The 24575-nt window shown below is 37.3% G+C and overlaps 3 protein-coding genes across 4 annotated transcripts; 1 reads left to right on the forward strand and 2 right to left on the reverse strand.

Moving 5' to 3' along the window:
• Positions 1–2125: 2125 nt before the first annotated feature.
• LOC137716162 (uncharacterized) lies at positions 2126–3274 on the reverse strand. Its single transcript, XM_068455569.1, has one exon. It carries the CDS (start codon positions 3187–3189, stop codon positions 2368–2370), a length of 822 nt encoding a protein of 273 aa, XP_068311670.1. The 5' UTR covers positions 3190–3274; the 3' UTR covers positions 2126–2367.
• A 1429-nt stretch (positions 3275–4703) lies between these two features.
• On the forward strand, positions 4704–20805 carry LOC137716143 (DNA-directed RNA polymerase III subunit 1). 2 transcript variants are annotated; one of them, XM_068455544.1, is made up of 28 exons: positions 4705–4856; positions 5052–5128; positions 5224–5353; positions 5711–5863; positions 7315–7492; positions 7597–7781; positions 7891–8000; positions 8153–8252; positions 9331–9546; positions 9681–9829; positions 9932–10070; positions 10161–10301; positions 10927–11115; positions 11251–11461; positions 12531–12624; positions 13293–13527; positions 13817–14008; positions 14856–14954; positions 15779–15985; positions 16071–16346; positions 16766–16913; positions 17021–17172; positions 17623–17778; positions 17854–17970; positions 18074–18183; positions 19094–19298; positions 19424–19626; positions 20225–20805. In XM_068455544.1, exons 2-28 carry the CDS (start codon positions 5055–5057, stop codon positions 20313–20315), a joined length of 4260 nt encoding a protein of 1419 aa, XP_068311645.1. In that variant the 5' UTR covers positions 4705–4856; positions 5052–5054; the 3' UTR covers positions 20316–20805. The 2 variants fall into 2 exon arrangements, with proteins under 2 accessions (XP_068311646.1, XP_068311645.1); XM_068455545.1 differs by lacking the exon at positions 20225–20805 and having other exon boundaries at positions 4704–4856; positions 19424–19630.
• Positions 20803–23687, reverse strand: LOC137716144 (BTB/POZ domain-containing protein At5g60050-like). The gene is made up of 2 exons (XM_068455546.1): positions 22922–23687; positions 20803–21759 (listed from the first exon to the last, which is right to left on the reverse strand). Exons 1-2 carry the CDS (start codon positions 23537–23539, stop codon positions 20803–20805), a joined length of 1575 nt encoding a protein of 524 aa, XP_068311647.1. The 5' UTR covers positions 23540–23687.
• Between the last annotated feature and the right edge of the window lie 888 nt (positions 23688–24575).

The raw sequence follows: 24575 nt of genomic DNA on the forward strand, positions 1-24575 counted from the left end.
ACAAGAAGTGTTTGTTGAATTATCCGGCAAAAGCGTGTCGTCACACAAAGCTGAGATTTCCCAGTACAAGGAAGAAACCAACCAACCCCAGTTTAGCATATCTGTGGATGCAGCCGAAGGGAATAAGATCGCCCGAAACGTACATAGCCGCCCAAGCAGAGGGATCCTATCTTCTCTCAGGCGTCCGGAAGTTACTCCATTCTAATCAAAACAAGAATAGCATGGTTTCTTCTAGGTTTGCAGCAGCATGTCACGACAGAAGAATGATCATTGATTGAATGGATGGCATGTTAGTCTGCATATTCAAAATCCACCACCTAATCAACAGCTTTATTCACAATTTGATGTCATAACACGTACGATTAACTAGAAAAAGTAATTGTGTGAAGTACTACCATGAAAAATTGCACAACCAAAAGAAAAATGAAGTAGAATTACTGTTTCACATAATTGATTAATAAGGATTTCCAGTTAACGAGCCCTGTGATTGATTGATCAGTAGTAGACGAGCAATTGTGTCGAAATAGCTTTCATAGGGGTTTCATGTTAATGGAGCCCTATGATTGATCGATCAGTAGTAGACATGCATTCACGTCATACAGATGATATTAATTTCTATGCAATAAGAGTCCCTATATTCCTTACCAGTATATACCTAAGAATCCAAAGAATTGTGTACGGTTGTAATACGACATTCCACATAGGTGCTTAATTACTTAATTAATCAATTCAATGCTTTGTATTCAAATGATACAAGTTGAATTCCTAATAAACAAAATTGATATCTATTATGTATCTATCGGTTGGTGATATCCGCCAAGAAAAATATATTCTTGCCAACATACTTGATGAGGAATCAATTGAATCTGGTTTGCAAAGCAGTAACATTATGCTTCAATAAGAATGAGACATCAGCACCAAAACATATAACAATAAAAAATTCCGTCTGCGGCTCACCTGTACAAGTACCTCCAAACGAGGTCCGAAGTTGCACAACAGACCCCAGAAGTACACAACTTTCGCATTCCTACTTACAGTCACGGCAAACCCAAACTCTTCAGAGAGTACATAGGAGATGAGAACAATGCTTTCACAGATGTATCCGTTGATGTCAAAGTTGAATTTCACTTCATCCTCTCCTTTGCTATTGACTATAAAACGCAATCCCATAATCCTTCTTCCGCCAATGGAGACTTTAGTTTCTTCTGGGACACAGAGAACCATGTTTTTTTTCTGGTCGAAAACACAGAGAACCATGGAGTTCCCATAAACTGATTAAACCTTTCCTTCTTTTATATCGAAAACAGAGGGAATTCAAATACACCAAACATACATAATATATCTAAAGAATCATTGTAGAGAATTAAGGATTCTATAGCTTCTGCAGTATTCAGTTGTTGAACTGGTCTTGTGTACTCTTCTTTTTTGTGTTTTCAATTACATAAATAAACATGGATATGATAAGACAAACAGGAAGAACAAAAAATTGACAAAACAGAAAGCAAGATGGTTGGACAATTTTGTTAAATAAGAGGAAACACGAACATGCAAGAGTTGATACCGAGATAACATACCTGGTAGTGCTGTTATATAACTGTGTACCAAAGTATCTGATAGGTTCAAGAGTAATTCTGTTCCAACTTCAAAAAGGTATAACCCTTGCGGAAACAACGTGACATACTATTTAACCATGTTTATCCTACAATTCACTGTATTATAAAGTGGACTGATCCAGGAAGAGAAAAAGATGCCAAAAATTAAAATACGCTGGTGGAGAACCTTATGCATATGCCTGCCTAGGATCATTATATCCAAGAGCAAAGGAAGTACCAAATATCCGTCGAAGAAAAAAAGAACAGAGATTAAAAGTAAAAGGATGTACTTACACAAAGAACGTAAAGGCCTGGGATCCAGTAACTGAAAGAAGCAACCTTAATTTGTTAAAAATGTATCTACAATTTTCTCAATTGTTTAAAACATCCTCTTATGGTGCTTGCTAGCCTTTTTTTTCCCTCTCATATATGATTATTTCATTAGCCATCTACAGAATTGCAATTGATAGAATCGGTTTGTTCTTTGAAATAAACATAACACTTGACATACAAAACTGAATGCAGAATACACAAATTGAAATAACACTCAAATTAAGAACCAAAATCGATATGGCATTAACAATATTTCCGTTGCAATCAATAATATCACCAAAAACAAACTACAGCTCAGCTTAGTAATTAGCATTACATAGAAAATAGTATCCCCACAAATTACCCTGAAGGTGCTGAGCAGCAGACCTCATGGAATTCGAATCTCCACCGAATCCCAGAAAACTCAAAACCGACAACTACGAACAATTGTGTCATAGTGTTCTCAACTTTTCCTCCTCTTCTTTTTCTTATCCCCTTGCTCTCCTCCTAAAGCACCAGAGCCTCCATCTTCTAACACCCCACTCTTCCTTTTCTTACTCTCTTCCTTCTTTACCTCTTCGCTCCTTGTTTTAGCCCCGCCATCTCCCTTCTTCATTTGACCCCCGTTTTCACCGGAATTGCTAACATTGTCCCTCTTTTTCTTCTTATTTTGTGTATCAACTGAATCAGCCGGCTCTCTCTTTTCAACACCGCCATTCGCCCTCTCTGCAATTTTGACCCCGCCATCTCCCTTCTCAATTCGATCCCCATCTTCATTAGAATTACCTACATTGTCCCTCTTCTTCTTCTTCTTCGTCCTAAGTACCTCTACTGAATCAGCTGTCTCTTTCTTTTCACCACCCTCCCCTCCCCTCTCTGAAATTCCACCTCCATCTTCCCCAAATTTACGAACTTCACCCTTCTTCCTCTCCTTCTTCTTCACCTGGGCATCCACTACCTGTCGCTGCGTTTCCGGCTTGGACTCAAGCCCATGACTCACCTCACTCACACCGGTACTCTGCGCCGGATTCTCTCCGACGGTCTCTGCGTCGTCGTTTTCGGTCTCCGACCTGTGCCGCCGCGACCGCTTCCTTTCCGATCTCGGCGATTTGAGCTCCTTGTGTAGCTGCTTCACCTCCTTGAACGATGCCAAGGTGCGTCGGAGGTAGACGGTGAACTCTTGCGACGCGCCGGTGTCGCTGGAGACGAAGGAGGAGAGAGTGGAAGTCGCTTTGGACAGAGAGATTGGCTTCGACGAGAGGACGATCCCCGATACCGTTTTCATGGTTGGGAATTCTAGGGTTTTAGGAGAAAGGGGGCGAGATTGGACACATGGGTTTAAGTAAAACGCGTATTTATTGCTTTGCCAACTGAAGCTAGATTCGTCTCACCGTTCAGCTTCTCGACTGTAAAAATCAAGTTATTTCTAGAGGAAAGGATCACGATCTTTTCACAAAATTCATCAAATCACTTAATTCGAATTCTTAAAATTTAATCAAACGGTTAAAATTATTATAACTTTTAAATGATTCCTTTATTTGTAACCGTTGGATCAAATTTCAAGAACCCGAATTGATTAATTGGTTGGATTTGGAGGATGGGGTTCGGAAAAGTTCCCTTTCCATTTCTAAATATTTTTAATAACGTTTTACTGTAGTGACGGAGTAATGAGAAAATGTTTTTGGTTCGCATTCGATCTTTATTGATGTCCATTTTATGATAGAGAACAATTTAACCTATTAGTGTTGTTGATTCTAAAAAGGTTGTTTTATTCACACTTCATATATTGTTAAATACACGCACATCTAATTTTTCAATTAAATTTTTAATACACCCTACATTATTTTCCATAGTACCCTCACACTCTTGGCTGAAGCTACATGGGGACAAGGAGGGGTTGCCGCTCTATCACGTTGGAAATCGCCATTTAAGGGTGATGATTTCGCCCCTTTGGTACTCTACACCCCAAGACAATTCCTGATGTCACATTCCGGTCCGGGCGGGACCACTTCCTGGGACGGGATGTCACACCTGACTTCGCTACTGCTCATACTGTCATCCTAGCTCGAGTTACTAGCTCAACATGCGCAACGAGGATGAATGCTAGGTTAGAATCTGATACTAAACTAAATCATGGTGGCATACGAATCTGTTTCGGCCTATTCTATCGCTAGCACTTGAACTTGGAAGCAAGCTACAACTAGCTTGAATTAATGAATGAATGAATGAAAAGAAACCGCTTACGGTTCGAGGACCCCATATATTCTACATACCCTACACTCTGCTGTCTACATTTACTCCACATCAACCTTGTGTATACCATATTCGTCTGTTGATTTCAAATCCGAAGGCGATGATACTTCCTTTTGCACTGTTAACACTATCCTATCTTTCTCTAGGGATTGGTTTTTAGAAATGGGGTCGAGACTAGCCTCTTCTCCAACCGTTTGGAAAGCAAAAGCGAGTATATGCTTATATTGATAACGATGGCGTTGAAATCACTCAAATACGAAAAATGTGAAGCCTCCCAAAACGTTAATTTTATGTTTCATCCGTCAAAAATTACATTTTCTCATCAACATGTTTGTACTTTTAGTAGTTAGAGTTTTGTTTTAAAGTAAAATATACGGTGGAAGAGCATTTGAAATTTTTATGTGTAATTTTTATTTTCATGGATAAAATCTTATAAGGCCTAAACAGTCATTTCATGTAGAATATATAGGTCATTTAATAATAATTGCAACGTGGGGTGCTAAAAAACCTTCAAAAATTCAGTTTTAACATTTCAGCCGGTTTAAGCGGTTCGAACCGGTCGCTGAAGCATGTGCCGCTAGCCTAAAACCCAACCCAAAACCTTTCTGAGCGTTCTCTCTCTCACTCTCTCTAACTGCAGCAGTTGCTTCTCGCCACCTCTATTGAAGTCTCCACCGTCGGCGCCGCCGCCACCATTCGGTACTGCTATTTATCATATCTTTAAATTTGCAGCAGTCTAATATGGAAATACAAATATACAATTTTTTTTTCTTTTTAATTTCAATAGTTATGATCAAATTAACCCGGCATTCGAGTATTTCAATCTAATTTTGTGGTTAATTAATTCATCTTTAATTAATTAGTTTTCGTCTCTTTTGGGTATGATCAATGTAGAGGATGAATAGAGGGCAAGCCAAGACCATAATCTTTACCAAACAGCCTTTCATCGAAGACCAAGGACACCTTAGAATGTAAGCCCTTTTCATTTTTCTTCAAAAATTAAATTTTGATTTGTTCAATTTTGTAAAGTGAGACGCTTTCGGTTTGTATAATTCAATGCCTGTAGAGAAAAATGGAAATTCAGCGCGATGTCCGACAAGGAGATCATGAAAATGGCTGAAGTTCAAATCTTTAAAGGTCAATATTATGATTCCAATCGGAAGCCTATTGAAGGCGGCTTATTGGACCCCCGCTTGGTACTCTCCCACCCTTTAATTGTTACTTTCGATTCTTGTTGAAGCAATTTCGGTTGAATTATATGGAAATTGTTGAAACGTTAGACTAATCGATGGATTTGTGCAGGCATTAGGACTGACCATAAGAAGTATTAAACAGGATTAAGGGAACAAGTTAACCAATACACTCAATATAATTGACTCACAGACAGAATAACATTTTCTGAAAGTTCTAGTTTTGTTTGAATTCATTTCACGTGAGTACATTTCACATGGAAGAGTGCAATTAGAAACGATTCAAATAAAGAACAAAGAATGACCAAGTAGTATTCTAACTGTAGATTATTCTTTCCTTTGGATGTTCTGGTATTGCTTCAGGGTCCTGCAAATAGGAGTAGTGGTGCATGTGCGACCTGTGGTGGGACAACGAAGGACTGCCCGGGGCACTTTGGATACTTGGTGCTTGCCCTTCCTGTTTTCAATGTTGGGTATTTAAGTACTATTGTGGACATATTGAAGTGCATTTGTAAGGTACAGAGAATAGATTAACTCCATTTGTAATTACTTTCTAATGAATTTGAATTATGTTCCTTTATATGTTTTGTTTTTCTATTAAAAAGTTAAATTTAACAACTATTTATATATTTCTTCTTTTTAGTTTGAGATTGGTTGAGATTTTGGGATATTTGATTTTACGAGACTTAGGTTTAGGCCACCAGGAGTATAAAATTGAATTTAGGCTCTCCATTTTACACCTTGGCCACTGTCAAGGGAAATTCAGTGATTCTCAAATACTTTTGAGAATTTAGCATGCATGAAATGTGGTTAAATTTACATCTAAACAATGTGTTGGGCTAAATGCATGAGCTTGGCTTTTATTTAGGTCGGACAAGAACTTAAACCTTGAATGTATCTTGCTACCACCTAGGACTGGCAAGAGGGGAGGGGAGGGTTTGCGCACTTTATATCCATCCTTGCAGAAGTGTTGGATCCAATCCTCTCCCCATTCTGGGTTGGTATGGGGATCCCTATTGGGCGAACAGATTCCACAATGCGGGTCAAGTTCCCCATCCCATCCACAAGAATTTATTTTGTATAATTCACAGAAAAAAGGGGAGTTTTAACGAAAAGCCCACGGTACTGTTCACTTTAACAAAAAACCAAATTTTTACACTAAAATGTCAAACCTGATACTATTCACTTTACCCTTTATTTTGTCCTTATCGTTAAAACTCAAGTTTTCAAGCCCTTTTCATTAGTTTTCCTAAAAAAAATTATTAAATAAAGATATTCGCTAATATGATCAATTAAAAAAAATACACACACACACACACACACTTTATGTAAATTTCTAAATAAAATAAGACAAAATGACTCAAATAAATGTACAAGTTGTGATAAAACATTAAACTGGGAGAAAGACAAAAAAGAAGAAAAAAGGAGGGAGGGGGGGGGGGGGGGGAGGGGTGCCCTTGGAAGGATTAACTACAATGGGGAAAACTTTTATCAGTACTACCTCCACCATTCTTTTATAGTTTGATGCCTTTATAAAGATACAATTAGATTTTTGGATTTGAATTCCACTTTGGATCAGTCAAACCATAACAGTCACAAACTCTGGAACTTCATGTATATTAATCTTGATGTTTTCTGAAACTGAATCATTGAGACTTATGTTTCTTAATTTCTTTTAGTGATTCATAGTTCCCTTCATATGGTTTAGAGAATGTTTTCTTTTTTGTACTAGATTAAGGCTTTTATTGTTTTCTCTTGCAAAATTCATGAACTAATGGGGGAAATAAGGGAAATTTCAGTTTTGCTAGAATTAATAACCTCACCATTGTGTAAAAGAGACTCATACTCTTGCACTAATGACTCAAAATAATAACTGCTTTGACAGTGAACTCTTTACAATGCAATCTTATTAGCCAAGTAAACCCTGTTTTTACTGGAATTTCAAGTTGGGATTGCATGATATGCAGTTATGTTCTGGCATACTTTTGGAGGAGGGAATGCGCATCGAATTTTTGAAGAAAATGAGACGTCCCAAAATGGAGCCCATGAAGAAAAGTGAGTTGATGAAAGTGATAGTGAAGAAGTGTAATAGCTTGACAACCAATAATAGACCAGTGAAGTGCTCCAAATGTGGATTTATAAATGGTTTGGCTCATATATTCCCTCTTGATACTTTATTGTTTTTGTTTTTCTGGCTGGATCTTCTATCATCTTTCAAAAGTAATGGCTTGATATGTTATGCTTTACAGGTTCAGTGAAGAAGGCTGTGGGTGTGCTGGGCATTATCCATGATCGTTCAAAATTTGTTGGTGTTATGGATGACTTTAGATCAGCAATATCTCACACGAAAGAGTCCAAAGCGTCCTTTAATCCGGCTACTCATAATCTAAACCCTGCTAGAGTTTTTTCACTGTTCAAAAGGATGGTTGATGAGGTACTACTTATAAAAAAGTTAAAAAAACAATGAAAATGGTGCATGGTTATATATTCTCTTGCATTCTGTTCCTCTTGAAGCATATTTGTATTTTCTACTGTTATTGCAGGATTGTGAGTTGCTTTATCTTTCAGATAGACCAGAGAACCTCATAATGACAAACATTGCGGTGCCACCGATACCTATTCGTCCTTCTGTTATTGTGGATGGATCACAGAGGTCATCTCAATATTTTATTTACTGAATATGAAGCTTTTGCTCCCTTTTCTTTTCATGTTTGTAATTAGATGCCATAAACATCTTTTTTCAGTGCTTTTATGGTAGTACTGCTGTAAATAATACTTATTAGGGTTCTACTTTTCCTATTACAGCAATGAAAATGACATTACAGAGAGGTTGAAGAGAATTATTCAGTCAAATTCTAGTCTCCGACAGGATTTAATGGAAGCAAGTTCTGCAGCCAAATGTTTGGTATGAATCATGGAGGATATATGTCCTCCAAAGTGTATCACCAGTGTCTTGTTGTTTACTTCACATTTGTACATGTAATTCTGCATGCTTGATATAGACCTACCCAGGCACTAGTATAGAAATTCGTATATAATGCTATGTGCACACAAATATTTTAGGTTTCCTGAGATTTGAGTCACATTCATGATTATGTGCCTTCTTTTTCTGTTGGTTTGGCCAAACTACGTTCTACTCTTGTCTCAATAGTTTAAAACCTAGCAAACACACCTTTATAGTTCCTAACCATGTCAAATTTGTCCAAATAATACGTTGTGTCAATTTTGGTGATGGGAACATGCATAAGTCACTCAGAAAGATATAATTGCAGCCAATAGGGATTCAGAGTGGTTTTCAAAAGGTGTTCATGGTGATGCGGGTGTCTCTTCGTAGATGTGCTGCTTTGGCTTTGTTGTGGTGTATATGGTTGGACCGGAACAATGGAATCTTGAAGGAAATGAGGAGGATCTGAGCTCAATTTGGGAATGAATTAGACTTTAGTTTTAACAGGGCCTTCTTTGTTCAAAAAATTTAAAGACATTCTGTTTTGTCCATTTCTTCTGGATTGGGAGGCATGTCGTACCAAGAGCTTTTCAGGAAGCTGTTTTCTATGTTCGAATGTAGGTTATGTATTTTTTTGGTCAAGAATGTAGGTTATTTGGCTGCTGGTTCTGGGGTTTCTTGGCTGAGGGATGCTTGTTCTTGTACAGTTGTAATTCAGTTTATTGTCGTATTTTCGTTGGCTGAGGATGGTATCTTTTTGTGGACTGGTGCTCCGCCTTTGGTTGTACTGTTAACCTTTATTGACCCAATTGTTCTGTTTTGTATAAAAAGAAAAAGAATCGCATCTGTTTATTCATTAGTTGATTGCTGATTTACTGTTTAGAAATCGTGAGCTAATTATGCGGCCGCTTTTTGCGCAAATGCTGTTTAAAACATATTTGAATATCTTGTTTGCTGGTGAAGTTTAATAGGATAATAAATGTTGCTTATGGTTCTATAGTATGATTTGTAATGCTTAATGTTGAGAACTGGTGTTCAGGCTAGTTGGGAGATACTTCAAGTTGAGGTTGCACAGTACGTAAACAGTGATGTTCGTGGTGTTCCCTTTTCCATGCAAACTTCCAAGCCATTGGCTGGTTTTGTGCAGCGCCTGAAAGGGAAAGGAGGGCGCTTTCGTGGGAATTTATCTGGGAAGCGTGTAGAATATACTGGCCGAACTGTTATATCACCAGACCCTAATCTGAAAATTACCGAGGTTAGATATTCTTCTAAAATCTCTGACATAATTGTGCTAATTTTATTTGCATATTCTGCTAAAACCTCTGACACAATTGTGCTAATTTTATTTGCCTGTTATGTTTGTTTCCTCTAAATCTTTATTGAATCTAGGTTGGAATCCCTATCAAAATGGCTACAATATTAACTTATCCAGAACGTGTTTCTCATCATAATATTGAGAAGTTGAGGCAGTGTGTCAGTAATGGACCTGATAAGTACCCTGGTGCCAGAGTGCTTAGAAATTCCGATGGGACTGAATGGTACATAATAGTCTTGTGCTAATGTTGCTTGCTTTGGGTTCTTTTCTTATATGGAAATGCTTGCTTTGTTGCTGATGTTGAATTTATTGTTTTGTGCTGAAGGGTTTTAAAGGTTAACAGAAAGAGCATTGCTGATTCACTAAAATATGGTGACATAGTTGAACGCCACCTAGAAGACGGGGACATTGTTCTTTTCAACAGACAACCAAGCTTGCATCGGATGTCTCTCATGTGTCATAGGGTGATTAAATGTTTATAATTATTTTTGTATGTGGCATTGTTTCATGATTTTGTTGATATTTAGTCACGTGTTATCATTTTGTACTTGCAGGCTAAGATCATGCCTTGGAGAACATTGAGGTTTAATGAATCTGTTTGCAACCCATACAATGCTGATTTTGATGGCGATGAAATGAATATGCATGTCCCGCAAACAGAAGAGGCCCGGACAGAAGCTCTTACATTGATGGGGGTAAATAAGATTGGATCACACTTCATTGAGATATATGCCTATGGCTAATGGCTATGCATAAAACTACATAAAAATACAGTTTTTCACTACATTATTCACAATCATTGGTATATTTTGAGCATTGCAGTGTCTTGGTGTTATTATTCTGATCTCCCAGTTGGGCAAGCTGCTGTTTTCTAGGTGTTGTGCTTTGATTGGGTCTTTTCTAGCATTGCTAACATCTGTAAATCCATTGTGCTTTGCTTTCTTTGGATTGATCTTCTTGTCCACTTCCCTTGTAATTTTATTGTTTGTCAGTAATTAGATTGGTCCCTCTAAAAAAAAAAATTTGACCAAATGAGCTTGTTCGTTTTCTGCTATGGTAATGAGTTGTAGTGGGTTATTTCTATTACTGTCTTTGTTGTTGCCCTGTCAAGCTAGGTAAAACCCTAATTTTGGTGGTTGTCTTCTTGGTCCTGGGAGGTCATACATCAGTGATGCATTATAGACTGTGAATGCATTCTATTTTTGTTTCTATTCCCCATTTTCTTGGTGTGGAAAGTCATGCGTCGTCTCTTTTGGCTTATACTTTTGTTGATTGTTCGCTGCATTTGTTTTTGGTGTAACATTTCAGTGTGTTTTTCAGGTGCAAAACAATCTATGTACTCCAAAAAATGGAGAGGTTTTGGTTGCTTCCACCCAAGATTTTCTAACGTCCTCTTTCCTTATTACAAGGAAGGACACATTTTATGACCGTGCATCTTTTTCTCTCATGTGTTCATATATGGGGGATGGAGTGGATACTATTGACTTGCCAACGCCTTCTGTAATTAAGGTGAGTTACTGAAGCCATTATTTATTTCTGTTGTAAATTTGTTACACAATTGTACCCTTACACTTGAGAATTTCAGTTATATGTCTATATCGTTTCTAGTATTTATCTTTTCTCTTCTTAACTGTTGTTTTGCAGCCAATAGAGCTATGGACAGGAAAACAATTATTTAGTGTTCTAGTGCGACCAAATTCAAATGTTAGAGTCTATTTGAATCTTACAGTTACGGAGAAATCCTACACCAAGACTGGAGATGGAAGAGAAATTGAAGCAATGTGCCCAAACGATGGATTTGTTTATTTTCGTAACAGTGAGCTCATAGCTGGGCAACTTGGGAAGGGTACTTTGGGTCAGTTTTCTTGATTAATTCTCTGTCTTTTGATAGTATATGTTTGTCTATGTCCTGCATTGTTTAAAATACCTAGATAGACTGCTTCCACTACATTTCATTTGATAGAAGAGGAAGGATAAAAAATAATTTTGCATTTTTTACGAGAAACAAATTTGTAACAATAGATGATTACAAACAAATGAAGTTATAGAGGATAAGATTTTCTCTGACAACCTGACCTAACAGCTACCTGAAAACCATACAATAAGCAATACAGTAAACAAAACCTTCTAGGTAAGCAGCCCCCTCGTATGCATTAATAACCAAGAAATATGTATTTGTAGGGGGGTAAAAATTCATCAGAACTCCTGAGGCTCGGGCTTATTGAATTGTGAATATGTGACCAGAGAGAGGGAAAGGGGAGCATTCTTTTATTTTTGATTACAAGGATTCAAGGGCTAAACTACTCATTTTGCTTGTTAGGCCCAGTGACCACCTGAGCTTCCATGTCACACAATATATGTTGTCTACATGTTTGGCTCAAGTCACCTCATATGTGAGGGGATGGGTTGAGAAATCTCACATCTAGAAATCAAAGCCATACATACTTGTATGCCGTGTCCTGGGTCTCTCAACCCATTTTTCAATTAGTTTGGCTTGGATGATTCATTCAATCAAATGCATTAACTACAAAGTGAAGTTACATGGAAGAAATTTTTGGTGTTACATAGACTCCAATATTCCTTGGAGGGAAACAAAGGAAACACTTAGCTTCGCTCCATTTTAAGTAATCCTATTGTTCTCAAAAGAAGTTGATGAGGTAAAGGTTAGCATAACTGATAATAAACTCTCAGAATCTTTATACAAAGCTAAGATAGTCATGGCTTCCCTTAGAACCTTGTAACGCTACCAAAAAAATTTAGTTGAGAATTGGGTACGACTTTTTCTGATCTAGTTAATTTTCTTGATTTGAAACTTGAAAGTCTTTTGGACTTTTATTTTCATTTTATCATATATTGCATTTGGATATCTGAGTGAGTGATATTGAACCATTGAGGCTTACAGTTTTGCATTTATATTATTCCAGGGAACGGCAATAAGGATGGACTTTACTCTGTTCTATTGAGAGACTATAAAGCTCATGCTGCTGCTTCTTGCATGAATCGCCTGGCAAAGTTAAGGTATATATGCAGCACAATTATTTCTTGAATGCTAGTTCTTTTAAACCCATCTTGACAGTTCAAATTAGTTTTATTGTCTTCTGTCAGATTTCTAACCTATTGTTTATTTTATTGCATACATTTATCAAAAATGTTACCTAAAAAGGTATGACTAAAAGTTACTCAAAAAGTTGAATTTTTTAACATAATATACCATGTGTGCTGACCCAAAAAAATCCTAGTCCGACATATTTGAGATGGGTGATCAGAAAATAAAAATCATGTTAGAGGTGGTACATTTTTAATGGTCTAAATATTGTGTTGAGATTTAAAACTTAGAAGGTTTCTATTTGCAAATTTTTTTTGTGGTTTTGATGGTTGGATATCACTATATTGATTTTTCTTACTATTATCGTCTTCCTGTTGTAGCTTTGATGATTATCCATCACCGAGTTTTGACACTCCATGATATTGATGCTGTATATTATTTTGCTGCCCTTTAGGAATGTCTAACCTTGCGTTTGTAAATTAGAAATTATCTTTTTCAATCATATTCATCATCTAATCTTCTAGTTGGATGACTCATCAAATGATGCATCCATATTTTGATGTCACTGTTCTTTGTGCATTTAAATGGTACATACAACAATATTATGTGTTTAATTTTGTCATATTTGCATGGGTGGCAGTGCCCGATGGATTGGTAATCATGGATTCTCAATTGGGATTAGTGATGTACAACCAAGTGACAGCTTGTATGATGAGAAGGAAAAATTAATTAAAGAAGGTTATGACAAATGTGGTGGCCAGATAAAGTTGTATAATGAAGGACAGCTACCACTTGTACCTGGTTTTGATGCCGCACAATCACTTGAGACTGGGATAACTAGTTTACTAAACAATATTAGAGATCAAACTGGAAAGGTGAGTTTTTTAATTACTGTTTTCTTTGTTTATGCATTGAACTTCCCTTTTGGGTTTCCTTTTAGTGTATTTTTTAAGTCTCAATCTCAATTCTTAGTTTTAAAGGACAAAATTCTACAGTTTTAACTTCTTAGAGTATGTCTGTTTAAAATTACTTTCATTTGAAAACTTAGTGCCATGTGTGTTGGAGTAGCACAGTTTGTTTAGCAATTATTTCTATTTTCTATTGTCATGCAAGAATATTTCAAAGACGATGGTTTTGAAATTGTCTTTTGCCATGTTTCCATAGTTGTGCATGCAAAAGCTCCATTGGAGAAATAGTCCCTTGATCATGTCCCAGTGTGGTTCTAAAGGATCTCCTATCAATATCAGCCAGATGGTTGCCTGTGTTGGCCAGCAATCAGTTGGGGGTCGTCGTGCACCTAATGGATTCATAGATCGAAGCCTTCCTCACTTCCCTAGATTTGCAAAGATGCCTGCTGTAAGTTCTGTGCTGATTTTAGTCAATTTTGTATGTGTGTGTGAGAAGTGATGTGACTCATATCATATGCTAATTTGACATGCATATAGTCTCTAAAAAAAATTGTCTGGCATATACGGCTATAAGATTGTCTACATTATGGATTGAAGGCAGGTTGCTCTTTGTGGCTTCGACAATGATTGAAATTGAAGAGAATAGGGAGAGATTAGAAAGATAATAGAATACTTCAAAAGAAAGGAGGCATGCTAACCCCTTGACAAACTCTATAATTGGTTATGTTTAGAAAAATTCATGCATTGCAAGAACATTGGTTTTTGTTTTTCTCCCCGAAAAACGATTAAGTTGTTCGGAAGAAATAGGAGGATATTTGAGAATGTGGCGGGTGAGGAGGTGAGTGTTTATGGGACAAAGTTTCTTTTTTAATTTATAGCTTCGGAATTTAAGGAGCTTTCTTCTCTCTCTCTCTCTCTCTCTCTCTCTCTCTCTCTCTCTCTCTCTCTTATTTTATTTTTATATTTTCTGTTTTGTAGTTAATTCTGTTTTTGTCTTGATGTTTTCTCATAGGACCGAGGTGTTGCTGTTGTTCTTTTAGAAGTATACTAGTGTTCACTTACATTGTACTGTTTTTTTAATTTTTAATTCTAACGAGGAGTTATGTCTCTTGTGAAATCAGCTGAATGTTTATTATTTGAACTTTAATGCAAGTTTTTGTAAGTCCATTGTGAAACCTAGTATGCATTGGAGGTTTTCACTTTGTGTTTATAGTTTGATGAATTATATAATGTTTTTATCAACCTTTTTGTCTGAATTTATGTGTTAAATGAACATTCTGTTATTATTGATGCAGGCAAAAGGCTTTGTTGCTAGTTCCTTTTACAGTGGCTTGACAGCTACTGAGTTCTTTTTCCATACAATGGGCGGGCGAGAGGGGCTTGTGGATACAGCCGTATGTTAACTAGTCATAACTTCATCAATCTTCCAAGTCACATTATTAATGTGTTTTTTTTTTTTTTTTTTTTTTTTTTGGTTCTAGACCCACTTGATTTGGGCCTGTGCGTCACTTGTCAAACTTACAGATTGCTTGCTAATCATTAATATAGCTAAAATATATTGGGGGATCAAGAAAATTATAGACGGTGAATAGTACGAGTTAATACTTGATCAGCATGTACATAGAATAGCTGATATTTCATGAAAATGTTACTGGACAAGCCCCTTATTTGGTTGTTGTTTGTATTTGTTGCTCTGTATGATATAACTTGCTATTCAAGTTTCCTAACGGTAATTTAACTCAAAAAATAATGAAGTAAAAAGAAAAGGAACATAAGTTTTATTACTACAGACAAGGTTTCGAGACCCCAAACTGACTTTGTCTCGTAATTACTCCAGCCCAAACTGACTCTGTCCCGTACTTTAGGCTTCTCAGCATGAAATGTAAAACACCACCTTTGAATTACCTAATACACCTATATTTCTTTTAACAGAAATAGCAAAAAAGCTGATGCACACGAAAATTTAAAACATTTGGTTGATAGTCTACTCCCTCTCTTTACACATTATACACAAATATAAGAATTCAGTTGAATCTAGCTCCATCTTTATGCATTAGAAGATTCAATAAAATTAGCAGTAACCTCATTGTCAAACCTGGACAGATTGTTAATCTATTATAACATTTGAATGTATTTGTGGGGTTCAGTTCTAGCAGCCAAACACAGAGGTCCTTGGGTCTTGAAATACTTTGTCTTTAATTTTTGTTTACCTTTGCAGGTGAAAACAGCTGATACTGGATACATGTCTCGTAGATTGTCAAAAATTTTGGAGGACCTATCTGTCCAGTACGATAACACGGTAAGGAATTCAAGTGGATCTATAGTTCAATTTTGTTATGGGGATGACGGTATGGATCCTGCAATGATGGAAGGAAAAGAAAGTGGAGCTCCTTTGGACTTCAACCGATTGTTTTTGAAAGCCAAGGTATGAAACCTTGATTTTCATTTGGTTCAGAACTCAGAAGTAATCATGGACTTTTCATTGTTGAGTTGATGAGGTCCATTTACAGGCCACATGTCCTGCTGGAGGAAGTGATACCTTGTCTCCTGAAGAAGTGTCTGAAATAGTGAGTAGCAGGCTTTCAAAACACGATATGACTCCTGATGGAGGTTGCGCAGCTGGTTTCAAAACTTCTTTGGAGAAATTCCTGGATAAATTTGTAAAAACATTTAGAGAAACACATGAGACTTTTGTGTTGGATCAAAATCCTGCATTGAAGGAAAAGTCTGCTACTCTGGATAAGATTGTCCAAAATATATCTGGTGTTACTTCTCAACAGCTGAAGGTACTTATTTTCCTATGTTTTAGTGCAAGTCGTCACCTTTTGCATTCCCTATTTTGTTTTTACTTTTTAGAGTCTTAGACATATGAATAATGTGAGCAACTTAAAATGCAAGTGTCTGCGAGTGTACTTGCCAAAAATGTATTGGTATAAGGCGTTAGGATGTTTGATGTATCTTATATCAGTGTGCAAGTTGGACATTCATTCACGATTTTTTTATTATGAGATTGATTACGTAATTTTGGGCTGAGCCATTTCCTGTTTGTAATGTTTGGTGTTATGTTCCTTGTGTATCCTTTGAAATTGTCTGGTTATCTAATGTTTCTTCTAAGAACTAGAGTTAGCCCTTTACATTTTTGGAGATTGTTGGTTAGAACATATGATTGTGCCTCTATTGAATTTCCTTTACATTTAAATTGTAGGTCTTCCTCGATACTTGCATTTCTCGTTATCATTCCAAAAAGGTCGAAGCTGGGACAGCAATTGGAGTAATTGGAGCTCAAAGTATTGGCGAACCTGGGACGCAGATGACCTTAAAAACTTTTCACTTTGCCGGAGTTGCAAGCATGAGTATCCTTGATTCATTAGAATGAGTAAAGTTAGATATGTATAAAAGCTGCATGGACTTTTGGCTATTTACTGGTTGGTTTTAAATTTGATCCTTAACTCTTTGTTAGACGTTACCCTTGGGGTCCCTCGTATCAAGGAAATAATAAACGGAGCAAAAAAGATCAGTACACCCATCATCACTGCAGTACTTGAGTGGGATACTAATGCGAAATTCGCACGGCTGGTAGCAGGCCGAATTGAGAAAACAAATCTAGGGCAGGTATGTATTTTAACTAATTTGTTACTAATATTGTAAATTTGACAATAGCCCACGTTGATCACTCAATGAAGTTTATATTTTATACTGTTGTATATATAGTTTTCAACTGAACGTGATTAGTTGGCAATGCAAATTAAGGTTTCTGTTTTTTTTCCTGTTACCTTTCTCAACAACTTTGGATCGGTAGTCAATAAGTTTTTGGGCTTAGTTGGTTGGATTGCTCAAGAACGGGTTTTTTTAGAAAGTCAAACTAGTGTTTGATTTGTTTCAGAATGTTTTAAGGTAAAGGTTGATGTTCTATTAGTAGTTTATCTTACTTATTGTTGGACGTGCATGGATCTAATATTCTTTAACAACCCGAAACTTTTCTTCCTGGTGACTTGGATAGGGTTGTCTATTCTTCGTCTCCATTGTTAGATTTCACTTACACGTTTGGCTGTTGTTATGAAGGTTGCTAAGAGTATAAAAACTGTAATGACTTCAAGAGCGGCATCTATAGTCATCACACTTGATATGGTCATGATTCAAGATGCACACTTGTCTATAGATGCTAATGTTGTAAAAGAATCAATTTTACGAACACCGAGAATCAAACTGAAGAGCGAGGTGAGAATTTGACATGTTAGTTAGCTAACTTTTATATGTTCTTAATAATGACTCGTGGTCATATCTCATATGCAGCATGTTAGGGTTTTGGATATCAGAAAGTTAGAAATTCTTCCTCAGGAGGCTGATAGGAGTAGGCTCTGTTTTCACCTCGACTATCTAAAGAGTATGCTCCCAAAAGTTATTGTACGGGTGAGACTTCTAATTTTTTTCTGAATGCTTATTTTCCTGTTTCGATTTACCAAGTTTAAAACACATCAAGCTGATGTGATTCATTAAATTCTTTCAATAACAGGGTGTAGGCACAGTTCAGCGTGTCGTTATTAATGAAGAAAAGGTGAAAAAAGAGAAAAATGATGTTGAAGTTAAAGGAGACGAAAAGAAGTACAAGTTGTTTGCAGAAGGGTGAGTTTGTTATAAAATATAATTTCGCGTGACGTAAGGTTTGAACGGTTTACATGTTAGATCTCTTCAAACTATTATATTTGCATGAGTTTGGCCTGATGTTTGATTATATTTCTCATGCAAAATGGTGATTGATATCTCTCGTACTGGTCCTCACTTGGCAATCGGCATATGATTTAGTGCACATTTAGTTAGGAGTCTTTCTGGGTTCTTTATTTATGATGTAATGTGTATCCAAATTGGATGATTCATTTGTGATGCCATGTGAATTTTCAGTTGCTGCTCATAGTAAACTAATTTATTTATTACAAAGTCACTTCCAGAAAGATGGAACAGTACCTTGAATACTTTAACCTTGGCGTCAGTAATTTCACCTTTTAGTTTTGATCAACATTTACGGGAAAAAAAAGCTTCACCCAGTAGCGTCTTCCACGTCTTTTCTGTCCTGGAAAAGGACTAAGATGAAATATTCAATAACCAATGAACCTTAGGAGCCAAACTTGGCATAGGCAGATACGTGTTATGTGCTTCCATCATCAAAATCTTTAGTTTTCATTGGTGAAGATGCCTTATGAAGAAAAGATATCATTATCCTGAACGTAGACAACAAAATAGAAAAGACATAACCCAACCCAGAAATGATGTGGTGGGTGGGAAACCAGAGGGGAAAGAACAGGGTCGTTTCATTCCCTCTGTGACAGAAAGAAAAATGAGTGAGTTATTGGTTATGCAATATAATTATGGGCATTAATTGAATTTCGTTATGTGCGTGTGTGTGTGGTTTCTGTAGTTTTCATCGTATCGTGTTATGTTTCTAATTTCCAAGTGGTAGTTGTTATTTTGCTCCTAGAAAATGATTCTAAATGTCAGCTGTTTTGTTAATCTTATTGCCGGTTGTGTTACTTTATAGCACCGGTCTTCTAGCGGTAATGGGCACTGAAGGAATTGATGGTTGTAAAACGACAAGTAATGATGTTATGGAAGTGCAGCGGACACTTGGAATTGAAGCTGCTAGAGTCTGTATCATTGAGGAGATAAAGAAAGTAATGAAATCGCACGGGATGAACATAGACGATCGCCATATGATTTTTCTAGCGGATGTTATGACATACAGGGTAAATTCCTTTGATACCAAATCTTTTACTGGAAATCTAAAAAGCAAAATTGGTGTACACTGATGTATTAGACATGCAGTTAGAGTGAGGATGCATATTCATGTATAAATTATTCTACATGACAGGGTGAAGTTCTTGGAATCACAAGATTTGGCGTTTCAAAAATGGACAAGAGTGTTTTGATGCTTGCTTCATTTGAGCGGACAGACGATATCCTATTCAATGCTAGTGTAAACGGGAGAGTTGACAAGATTGAAGGCGTAAGTGAAAGCATCATCATGGGTATCCCAATGCAGATAGGCACTGGAATGTTCAAAGTTAGGCAAAGGTAAGAATTTTGTATTTATACATGCGTTCATAGTTTGAGTCCTTATGTTGCGTAGATTGTTCACTCTATTGCGCATGTATGCTCTCCGAACGTTCAGTAATTTTGATGCGACAGTGATAAGGAAGTCTGATTATATTATGTTCTTAGAGCAGGAATACCACACTAAATATGTTTGACTATCAACTGAAAATCTTCTCAACAAAACTTGCCCGATCTCCTGGGTTCACCAAATCAAATTTAAAGTCGGCAACCTATCAATCTGTCTAGTCGTTATAATTAAATGGATTAACTCCATCCTGTTTTAGTTAATGAATCATTGTTTCCCCTTCTTTCCTTGAGTCGTGCATTCGGCAGCATCAGTTTCTGTGTACCGCTAGTTTTTTTTTTTTTTTTTTTTTTGGGACAAATGTGCACCGCTGGTTGAAGGACAATTTAAAGAACTGCATTACTAATCGTAATAGTGGTTTGCATGCTTTGATATACTTCTGTATCTAACATGAGCCATATCTAATATTTTTTGTTGGTTAACTTTCTGTTGTTTCGGGTTTTGTTTTGTGAACCTCCCGGAAGCTTTAACTGAATGTTTTTCCATGAGCAGTGTTTCTTCTTGTCTGGAGCAACCCACAGATTTGGGACTACCACGTTCAGATGTGCAGCTGGATTATGGGCCACAACCGATTCTTACCTGATTTGAAGAAAAACGATTTGTAAAGTGTCTCACTTCTCCAGAACTGTGTCACACAGCCTCGACGCTTATATCATTTTGGTTGCTCTACCATCATGTCTAGATGGCTCGCCTTTCACCTCGGTTACCTGAGGATTGTCTGGAACATCGGGGTGGTCTTCGCAGCAATCCAATATTCGGCCCGGTTACCAGATCATGCACATGCTCGACTAATGGAACTCATCTTAACTGGGAAGCTTGTACTCTTTGCAACATGTAGCAGTCGGATTTCAATTTGTGTAAACTCGTCTGATTCATTTGCGGCTTTAACTTTGCCTGCGATAGACGGGTACAAAGACAAGTAGCTTTCTCAGATAAAATTGCATAAGGAGTACATGTATAATTTTTATGTAAGATTTTCACAGCATTGATGATCTTCGAAACCTAAAGTTTTCATCAAAAGCTGGTACAGGAAACAAAATATATTTACTACATTTCTGTGTCGATTTTATTCAGCTTGCGTGGTCACAAACAGTTATTTGTAACTGGGTATTTTCCTGCTCCGATACGTGTTTGATAAATGCTCTTCTCCACCAAACCTCGAACGCCTTCTGAATGTTGGGGCAGTCGTCTCCCTTGTTTAGAAACCGATCGAACCAACTAAGCAAAATAGTCTGCTGCTGCTGCAATGGCAGCGTGAGAATTGTCTGGCTTATCCCCACTTCAACCAGTTGCTTATCAATAGACCTCGAAGAAGCCCTCCTCATCCATCCGAAGTCTTCATACAGAGCTTCTAGCCATGTCGATAGCAGCAAGAACCTCGTTTCTTTGGGCGCAAGCAAATGCCTGCTCCCAATTGCAACGCACAGCTGAGCAGTGATTCTACTGATTTCGTGCCTGTACATGATTGGAATGTTGGAATGCAGGACAGCAAGCTCCTTCTGATCCGCCCATAACTTCACAAACTCATCGCCCATTTTCTTGTCCACCAGAATACCAACAATCCACTGCATGTTATCGGCCTCTCTCGCTATCTCCGCCATCAAAACCCCGCGATCCCGCCTGCCGTCATCCGCGGATGTCGCTTCAGATAAGCACAGGACAAGAGAGCTCAGACATCTATGGCAAAGATGGTAAAGGGTTTCCTTAGAAACATCAATCCTGTTGCCGTCACTGGCTGCATCTTCTCTGAGCAACCGAGAAATGAGAGTCTTCATTTCCCGACGAGCTCTATCATCCTTCGCTTGAAGAACTCCGGTCAGCAGTCTCATGAAGATGTCATTGGCTCTTGCAGAAGTGGACGGTTCAGATGACACTCTCAGAAGAACTTCACCAGTTAAGTCTTCATGAAGCTGGAGCTCACCAAGTTGCGATACAACTTTCTCCTCTTCTTCCTCAGACCATGGAACAGCTTCCAAATACTCCAGGCATGCGGTAATCCCTTCATCAAACATGATAGCAGCAAATACCTACAACAAAACATTAATTTTACAAATATTCACCATCGCTAACTCAATGAACAAAATTAGCGCAGACGTGATCCTTGTCAACCAATATTCGAGTCTTTTTTCAATTTTGAATCGATTTACAACAATTCTTTTGTATTTTCATATATATATATATATATATATATATATATATATATATATATATATATATAATACAGATTCGGGTCATTGTTTTAAGTTTTGATGAATTAGGAAAACAAAAATGCAGCTTTGCACAAGAAATTGCGGATGAAAAATGGGACTTCTAGGTTTTAAATTCTTATGATATATTTTTTATTCTGTCAATACAGTTAAACTTCTATAGATTAATAGCCTTAGGACCAAGAAAGTCCATTAATTTAGCGAAATACTTACTTGGTTAAACAATTACGTAGAATTGTTAGTTCGTAAAACGATAAATAAATACAAAATACAATATTTAAGAAAATAAGAAATACCTTAATAAATTAATAAGTTATAATATGAAATAATGATCATTTTAGCTATCCATTCCATCCAAAATAAAGAGTTTTGAAGGAAAAACAATCGATGGAAGCTCTAACGAAGTTAACAAAAGGATACTCACTTCACACTATAACAAATTTAGATACAAAAACTCACAAATTTTAAGTTAGGGACCAAAGCTTGAATTGAAATATAGTTGAAAGAATATTACTATAATTATCTCGACCTTTTTCAATAAGGATAATGCTAGGGAGAGGGAGACCACGTTTTTTAACCAAATTTGCAAATCAAATGATTTGGTTGTTGATGATTGAATTATTACTTAAGTATTGATTAAACTTATTTCCTATTGGTGATACATCATTTAGTTTGCAATTTTGGTTTAAAATTTTAATCTCTCTGACGTTATCTTTTCAGTAATATATCAAATTAAATACGCAATATCGTACAATACATAAATTTCCTAATTACGATAATTTTTGTTTGCGTCTACTTTAGCAACTTCAACAATACAACATGAACGTGTACTGCCTATCCAAAAGTGTACAGATTCCCAAAACCCATATGTCCTAATCCAAAATTTTCTCACCAACCAAACAGAGTATATAAGACAAAGAAACAAAACAGAGACAAGGCTAAAAGCTACGGTCAACAAAAGCTAAAAGCGAAAAGCACATACCTTCAGCAAACCCAAAACCCTAGAGACCTCGTCACCCATCAACCTCCTCGTCAAATCATCATAATACATGAGAACCACAGCCTCCACATACACCTCCACATCATCGCAGTCCGAAATCTCCACGCAGTGCAAAACCCCCCGGTCTTTTCGGAGTTTTTCGGCGAAGAACCGGCTTTTCGCCTCCAGGACGCTCTTGTGCACGTCCATCGAGACCCTGAACCCGTCCTTGGCCACCACCATCAGCCTGATGTCGCCGGACACCAGCCCTCCCGAATTGGGGTTCCGAAATGGCGCGTTTTGGAGGAGCCTGTGGACTTTCTCGTGGACCTTCCGGTCCGGGAGGAGCTTGGAGTTCCCGTGCTGATCGTCGGACATCATCTCGTGGAGGGTTTGGGACTGGGTCACCCGAGTCAGGGACTGAGTTGTCCTGGCGAGTTGCGGTGGCGGTGGCGGCGGTTGGGAAGGAGGGGAGGAGAGGGGTTTGAAGGCCGAGGAGGTGGGGGAATATAACTTGGAGAGGGATCTTGACGGCGAGAAGGAGATGGTTTGATCGGAGATGAAGCCCTGTTTGATCATGGCTGACACCTCCCTCGATTTCAGCGCGTTCTCGGCCGCCATTGGAGCTCTGATAGCTCGGTGGGGGAATTAAGTGGGTGGTCAAGAAAACCCAGAAGTGGGATTTTTCTGGGGATGCAAGGATGAAAGGAAGATGGGTTCTTGGAGGATTGGAGTGAGTGAAAGAACTGAAATTTTCTAGGAAAGTAGAGAGAGAGAGAGAGGAAAATTAATTAAGAATGGTTTGTCGGGAAGTCGACAGTAAAATATTTTCCGGAAAAATTGAAAAAGTAGGAATCCAAGAAAATCGAGAGAGAGAGAGGTAATGGTGTGAATGATTATAACGTACATGAGAAAAAGGGTTTGTTTAAGGAAGGAAGAAGGTAATTAAATTAACCGGTGAGCTGCCCACTCACTCAATCACTCACTCCAGTCGTACGATATTGTTTTGTTTGCTGTAAAATTGTGCTTTTTTGGGTAGGGGATGAAGGAGGAAAGGAGTTTATGGACCCATCTGTGTATTATTACGTATAAATTATAATACTGATCAGCTTTTAATTAGTCTATAAAATGGATCTAACTTTGGTTTAATTAACCCTAATCCAGATTTTGATAATCTAATCATAGTAATAATGGGATAATGTTCTTTTCTATTTTGATATTGAATTTTCTCTACCGGCAATCTTGAGGGGTGTTCGACATGAGAAACTGATATTTGGGTACAAGGAAATTAACTTTTTTATTTTTTTTTCAAGTTTTCTGTGAAGTTATGTTGCGTTAGGTTGCCCAAACTAAATTATTTGTGTGTTTTTAAAAGTATTAATTTGATTTGTGAAGGATGATTACTCTTTAGATAGTGTGGCTGAGTGAATGTTTATACAAGAATCATTGTAATTCATAACAAGTGCCGCATGATTGGACCAGATGATGTTTTAAGATTAGCACCCAAAGGCATTATTGTGTTTTGCAATGCTGCTCCATTACCCCTTGTAATATTTGTGCAAAGTCAATGATAGAGTGAATTTGGTACTTAGTACTACGATCTAGTGATATTTTTCTTCATTTCTAAGTGAAAGATTTTAGGTTCGATTTTTGTCAA

Source organism: Pyrus communis, chromosome 14, assembly GCF_963583255.1.
Source record: "Pyrus communis chromosome 14, drPyrComm1.1, whole genome shotgun sequence".
NCBI lineage: Eukaryota > Viridiplantae > Streptophyta > Magnoliopsida > Rosales > Rosaceae > Pyrus > Pyrus communis.

Coding starts and splice junctions, on each gene's coding strand:
- LOC137716162 (XM_068455569.1), bottom strand. CDS start 3,189: ATGAAAACGGTATCGGGGATCGTCCTCTCGTCGAAGCCAATCTCTCTG.
- LOC137716143 (XM_068455544.1), top strand. CDS start 5,055: ATGAATAGAGGGCAAGCCAAGACCATAATCTTTACCAAACAGCCTTTC. Junction 9,547..9,680: donor CTAATCTGAAAATTACCGAG/GTTAGATATTCT, acceptor TATTGAATCTAG/GTTGGAATCCCTATCAAAAT. Junction 17,173..17,622: donor AGAAAACAAATCTAGGGCAG/GTATGTATTTTA, acceptor GTTGTTATGAAG/GTTGCTAAGAGTATAAAAAC.
- LOC137716144 (XM_068455546.1), bottom strand. CDS start 23,539: ATGGCGGCCGAGAACGCGCTGAAATCGAGGGAGGTGTCAGCCATGATC. Junction 21,760..22,921: donor GGGTTTTGGGTTTGCTGAAG/GTATGTGCTTTT, acceptor GTTTTGTTGTAG/GTATTTGCTGCTATCATGTT.